This window comes from Leptonychotes weddellii, chromosome 14, assembly GCF_054177405.1.
Source record: "Leptonychotes weddellii isolate Sample4059 chromosome 14, ASM5417740v2, whole genome shotgun sequence".
NCBI lineage: Eukaryota > Metazoa > Chordata > Mammalia > Carnivora > Phocidae > Leptonychotes > Leptonychotes weddellii.
This window is the reverse complement of record NC_138382.1, coordinates 68,741,174-68,747,173: the sequence shown is the minus strand read 5'-3', so window position 1 is coordinate 68,747,173 and position 6,000 is coordinate 68,741,174. Positions and strand designations below refer to the sequence as shown.

General features: G+C 59.6%; 1 protein-coding gene across 5 annotated transcripts in view; it reads right to left on the bottom strand.

Moving 5' to 3' along the window:
• The window catches only part of DAB2IP (DAB2 interacting protein), a 161,069-nt gene that overhangs the window by 122,560 nt on the left and 32,509 nt on the right, over nucleotides 1-6,000 (bottom strand). For 3 of the 5 annotated variants that reach the window (XM_081803491.1, XM_081803493.1, XM_081803492.1), the window contains exon 1: nucleotides 1,171-1,433. The exons of 1 other annotated variant lie outside the window; for it this stretch is intronic. In XM_081803491.1, coding sequence (XP_081659617.1) covers nucleotides 1,171-1,294 — 124 coding nt within the window. In that variant the 5' untranslated portion in view covers nucleotides 1,295-1,433. Of the gene's footprint in view, nucleotides 1-1,170; nucleotides 1,435-6,000 lie in introns of those variants that run through there. One more of the 5 variants, XM_081803495.1, reaches the window with a different exon arrangement.

The window sequence follows — 6,000 nt, the reverse complement described above, 5'->3', positions numbered from 1 at the left end:
AAAAATCTTCCCCATTCTGGGGAAAAGCAAATGAACGCGTACTGTCTGATTTACCCTCAAGCTGACGATAAAACTGAGGTTCAGCAGCAACACCACAGGGCCCGAGCCGCAAAACCAGCACCCGGGAGGGTGGGGATTTGACCTCAGGTCTGCCGGATCCCAAGCACGGATCTGCTCAAACCGCTGCCCGATCAAGCTCAGCACCGGACCAGCCTTCCCATTTCCCAAGAGAACCAACTCGGCCCCAGTCCCGCTGGGCGCTACCAACCACCCTCCTGCCTCTCACCCACCACCCACCACCCACCGGCACTTCAGCGGTCCTGAGCCCCTTGACAGGGACCCTGGCCTCCCCAGGACCCCTTCTGGCTTCCTCCTTCCAGGAGCCCCCTCCCTAAACTCCATCCCACCCAACCTCGGAAGGAAGGCCTGGCCCCCACCGGGCCCAAAAGGCAGCCTCCTGGATCACATGTGCTTCCAACTGAGGATCCTGTTACTGGAAAAAAGAAAATGCTGCTCCCATTTCCCCTCCTCCCTGTCTTGCCTCCGGGCTTGAAAGAGAGAAATTTTTCAAAGGAGGTGGGCCCATCATCCACTCGGAGGGGTCCCAGGCAGATCTTGGCTTTGGAGCCAAGGACTCCTGGGACAGGACCCTCTGAAGTCCAGCCACCTGTCCCTCCACCCAAGAGGTGGGGAAGCCTGTTAAGTCCCTGGGGAGAGAAGGTATGTGGGGGCGCTGAGACGGGCCCCCCACCCTAAGCTGGGAGGCCAGGACCCTGAAGGCAAAGTGAGGAAAAGCCAAGATCCACTCAGGATTACTTCATTGCCAGGCTGCTGAGTAAACTGAGGCACAGGGGGATAGGAGGTGGCATCTGAGAAGCGAAGAAAGACAACCCCGAATTGCAATCTCCCCTTTCCCTGCGCAAGGCACAAGCGGAGACTAGAGCTTCGGATTCCCCACGACGCTGGCGGATGAGGGAGAAGCTGCGGGGACGGGGATCACGCCGACACAGTAACGGGCAGCCAGAAAGGGCGATGGGGGGCGGGGGCGGGGGGGGGGGCGCGACCCGGCTAAACAGACTGAAAGATCCAGGGTCCCTGGCATTTCCTGGCATCAGGTGGCGAGGTGGCAGCAGGGGGAGCCCAGGGGTCAGGGGTCGGGGTGGCGCCTACCCCTGGCGGGCCGGGTCCGGCTGCGGGAGCGGCTCCTCTGTCGCTGCAGCCGGGGTCGCCGCAGCAGCCGGTAGTAGTAGGAGGGCCTCCCGGTGCTCTTCCTGGCGCTGCCGCCCGCGGACATGCTGCCGCCCGCCGGGCACCGGGCAGGGCCTGGGCGCGCTCACACGGGCCCCATCGCCCGCTCCGGCGCGCCCGGCGGGCGTCCCTGCCTTCTCCCGCGCGCTGGAGCGGGCGCCGCCGAGGCCACGGCTGCCCCACAAAGTCGCTCAAACTCCTCCTCCCGCCCCCGCCCTCCCCGAGCAGCCGGCCCCGCCGCGGGGGCCTGGGACCGGGAGGCCGGGCTGGCACCGGCCCGGAAAGTCAGTGCGGGAGAAATCCCGGCCTGGAGTCGGCGGGGCGAGGCGGCCCGGAGTGCCCCGGGACCCCAGGCAGGCCCCCAGGAGGGTCACCGTCCGCACCCTTCGCGCCCCAGAGCCGTGGCCCGACCTCGGGACGCACGGGGCGCTCCAGCCGGCCCGCGGGTGTAGACGGTGCACACCCGCGTGCGCGCGATCGCGGGCACCAGACAGGGTGCACGACAGGCGGCCAGGCGGCCAGGCGGGGACCGCGCTGCGAAACCGGTCACCTTTTCAGGGTCCGAATGAGATTGACACCGCAGGGCGCGTTTCTGCCCCAAACTCACTGGACTGAGTATGGATCCGCAAACACACCGCCTGGCGAGCTCCCGGCCCTAGCCGCCTAATGGGGCTGAAAAGACTTCCCTTTCACGCAGAAAACTTGCCTGTTCTCTACATTTTTAAAAATTGTTCCGTTTGATACACATATTATTTGTATATCATTACGATTGCAGTGTATATCTCAAGCGCACAAACAGGAGAGAGAGGTAATGAGCACCTGGGTATCTCGCAGGCTTTGCCAAATCTGAACATTTTGCCGGGCATGATCTAGACCACTCCCCAGATAGAACATCACAGATGCGGTGGGGTCTTCCTCCCCCTGGGCGTTCACAGCAGCTCTGGCAAGCCTGGAGAAGAATCCCAACCCTTGAGGAGATGGAGGCGAGAGGTGCCAACTCTCTCTATTGCCTCCTGCTGAAAGACTTCTCTGAGTCACTCCCCAGCTCAAGAACTCTTCATGGCTCCCCAAGTCCAGACAACCTTCCTTGGTATTTGGGGTTCCAACCATCTGGCCCCAACCATTCTCCAGCCTCAACTACCATTCCCTTCCTTCTTACTCTTCCTTGTGCTACTCCCAGAAGGGTCTGCCCTGCCAAAGGCCATCCTTCTAGGGCCCAAATTCTACAGCCTTCCCCGAGCATCCTGGCCCTTGCTTGTCTCTCTCTCTCTCTCTCTCTCTCTCTCCTCCTACTTGCCCCCGGAGCAGAATTTATCTTGTAAATTATGCAGACAACCACCTGCCTGAGCTTTATTCTCTCAAGTATAGAAGGGTAAACTGAGGCCCTGACAGGGAGGGCTGACTGGCCTCAGTCACACAGAAAAACGGCAGAGGCAAGTGGTCTTAGCCTGGGGCTCTCAACACGCAGTTTTAGGGGTGTGCTTGAGGGAGAGTCATCCGTGGGTGCTGGAGACAGTCTGGAAGTTCTCCGGAACAGAAAGGTGGGGCCCTGATGGGGGCGGGGCAGTCTCGGCAGAAATCCAGGCCACGTTTTGCACCTCACAAAGAGCGCCCCCTCCCTGGCTCCCTCAGCCAGGGGGGAGGGCCCCCAGGTCAGGAGAGCCTGGATCACAGCTGGAAGCCAGGCGCCTTCCCAGGACCAGGGGGGAGGGGCAGGAGGGGTATGCTCCTCCAAACCCAATCTAGGCTGTCCAAAGACCCCCCGCTGGCCCCTCTCTCCAGAGTGCCGGCCAGTCCCTGGGGCAGATGGTAAACCACGGTGCCTGGAAGGACACCGTTAACCTCCTTTGGGTTAAGCAGTGCTCTAGCTCATTCTCAATAGCAAACACTGCGCAGGAGCGTCCCTTGCCAGAGCAGAGGCCCCAGAGAAAAGCTGTATGCATCCTCCTCTGGCCTCCCCACTCAGGTGGGGCTCTTGCAGCCACCTACCCACACCTTGGCACTTCCAGAAAGAATGACCTCTGCAGCCAGGTCCACCAGTTTTGGTGGGTGGAAGGCTCCCAGGAAGTCCAGCTCAGGGTGGGGGCATCAGTCCTGGAGTTCATCAGGCCCAGTTTCCTTCCCAAAGCAGGAATGCCCTGATCAACCAGGGTCTGGCCTCCCCTTGAGAGGATGAGAGGTTCCCTGCCAATAGACTGTCAGTGGCTGAGACAAGTGGTCTTGACCTGGCATCCCCAACTAGCAGATTTAGTTGTCTGTGTGTAGAGGGAGGGGGGAAGTAGCCAGGAGCTCCGGACCGCGTCAGTAAGCACAGCTGGGCTCCAAAGATCAGGCAGAGTCTCTCTGCTTATGCTTGGGCTTCTCAAGTTCTCTGTGCCTCAGTTTCCCCGCCTACAAGGAGAAGCTATGGGCCCCCAACTTATCTACCTTGTGGAGGGAAGAGGGTCTGCTATTGAAGAGGAAGAAGCTTCTGCATTCCTGGCCTTGGGATGGGGTGGACATTGCCAACCACGCAAGCTGAACATCTCCACAGGCCTCGGGAGGGTCGGGAGTAGGGACCAGTTGAGTACTGTGTAGGCAGGGGGCAGAGCAGGACCTAGGAGACAAGGGGCCTGGGCTCCCTGCCCCTCCTCCTGTCCCAGGACCCCCAGGGCGGCAGGCAGGCAGACAAAGGCTGCTCCCTGCACACCCCAGCAGAGCATCTGGAATCAATCCCGCTGTGGAGCAAGCCACCCACCCCCTTTCACTGCCCCTGCGGCCTCCTCCCTTTAAACAGGAGCAGTCCCCTTTCTGGAGGCCACCCAGCCTAGAGGAGGGGCATTTGAAAACACCCTCCCCACCACCATTTCCTGCAATATTCCCCCTCCAAGGGGAAGCCCTCTGTGATTGCCCTGGCCAGCATGGGCTTCCCAGGCCCTGCTGATCTGTGAGCTGGGGCCCCACAGGGCTGGCCGTCTGTCGGTGGTCTGTTCTCCACTGCTCTCTGGACTCCAGAGGGGCTCCTGAATAGGCCCAGCTCCCACCTCTCAACCTGCTGCTTTGGGTCGGGGTCAAGCCTGCCGCCTCCACACTCCTGAACCTCCAAATCACCCTAGTACATTAAACACGGATATTTCTGGGTTCCCCCAAGACACTTGATTCCGTGGTTCCAGATGGGGCCTGGGAATCTACATGTTTAGTAAGTGCAGACACAGGGACAGGGGCCAGCTAAATCAGATCTGACCCCCCACGTGCCCTTAAAGCCTCCAAAAGTGAGCTCACAGAGTAATGAAAAGGACCAAGCTTTGTCACAAAGCAGCCACCTCCCCTTGCACCCCTGCCCACTCCAGACCCTTACCTATCTGCTCCCCAAAGTCTCCCCGCTCATTCCCACTCTGCCTTTGCCCTGCTGGTCAGATGGCTGCCATGAAGCTCTTCCTTCTGCATCTGGTGAACTCCTCCTTACCCCTCAGGGCCCAGCTGAAACGTCACCTCATTAAAGCAGTCTGAGCCCAATGAGAGACCCTCCCCACCCCCGCCACACCCCACCAGTTGGGTTGTATAATGAGGACACAGGAGAAGACCAAGGAGAGATGGACCCAAAGAATCTGCATCTGGGTGTCAGGAGAATAACACCCTGCTGGGAAGAGGGGGTTGGCGGCCTTAAAGCTGGGCTGTAAGTCCAGGTAAACCACCGGCTGGGGTGGGGGTAGGGGGGTTGTTAGGTCAGGAGGGACACCAGCTGCAGAGTGAGGGGGCCAGCCGAGCGCATTCTCCCATCCTCCTGAGGTATTAGGTTTAAGGTCAGTGAGAGAGGAACAAAAATGCATATTGTCAGAATTACCCCTGAAAAGCCTTCAGTTGCCCACAAAGGACCCTGGACAGAGGTGAGCACGAGGCAGAAGGGCATGGCCTTTACCGAGGGGCCATTTGGCCCAGGAGGAAAGAGCAAGAAGAACCCGTCACCTAACATTAGATTCCATCCAGGGAGGAGAGGGGCTCACACTGGGAGGGGACCCCAGAAGTCCAAGACTTTGCACAGAGGAGGGCTAGAAGTTTGGCCTGGAGAGGTCTGTCTGAAGATGAAGCTTGGATTTAATACTGATAAACCGTATTCGGCATTTACTGTGTGCCAGACCCTATCTGGGGCATTCAACGCACAGGATCCCATTAAATCTCACAACAATCTTAAGAGGCGGTTGGTTACCACCTTCAGCTTACAGGAAATATTGGTGGCCCAGAGAGGGTAAGTTCCCTAAGGTTACACAGCTGGCACTAGGAGTCAGGATTTGAACCCAGGCAAGCTGGAAAAAGCAAAGTTCTTAAGGCTGAGCAGGACTTCAATGCAGAGAGGGAGGAGGGGCAACAGCCTGGAACTTTCCATAAAAGCCAGCTTTGACAAGGAACAGGAGGAGGTGAAGAGGGTTAGGAGCCCTGCAAGGGGAAACATTGGAGCCCACGCCAGGCCCCACACAATGGGTGTCTGGAGGGCTCAGACCTGTCAGGTTTCCTGTCGGGACGGGGGTAGGCAGCAGTGACCTGGGGAAGTCCCTAGCCAGGCAGTCCGGCACACATCCGCCTCCCAGGCCAGCCTCGACCTTTGCGTGGCTGATGTCCCAGGCAGGGGTGTGGATGGGGGTGCCGCGGTGGGGGGCACTAGTGGTCAGGGTCATGAGCCTCAGCCTGGAGAGGTGGCCTGTCTGGTGAGCAATGACAGCTTCCAGCGTCTAGTATGCGTCCAGGAGCAAGGCTGGACCAGGAGCAGGACCTTCA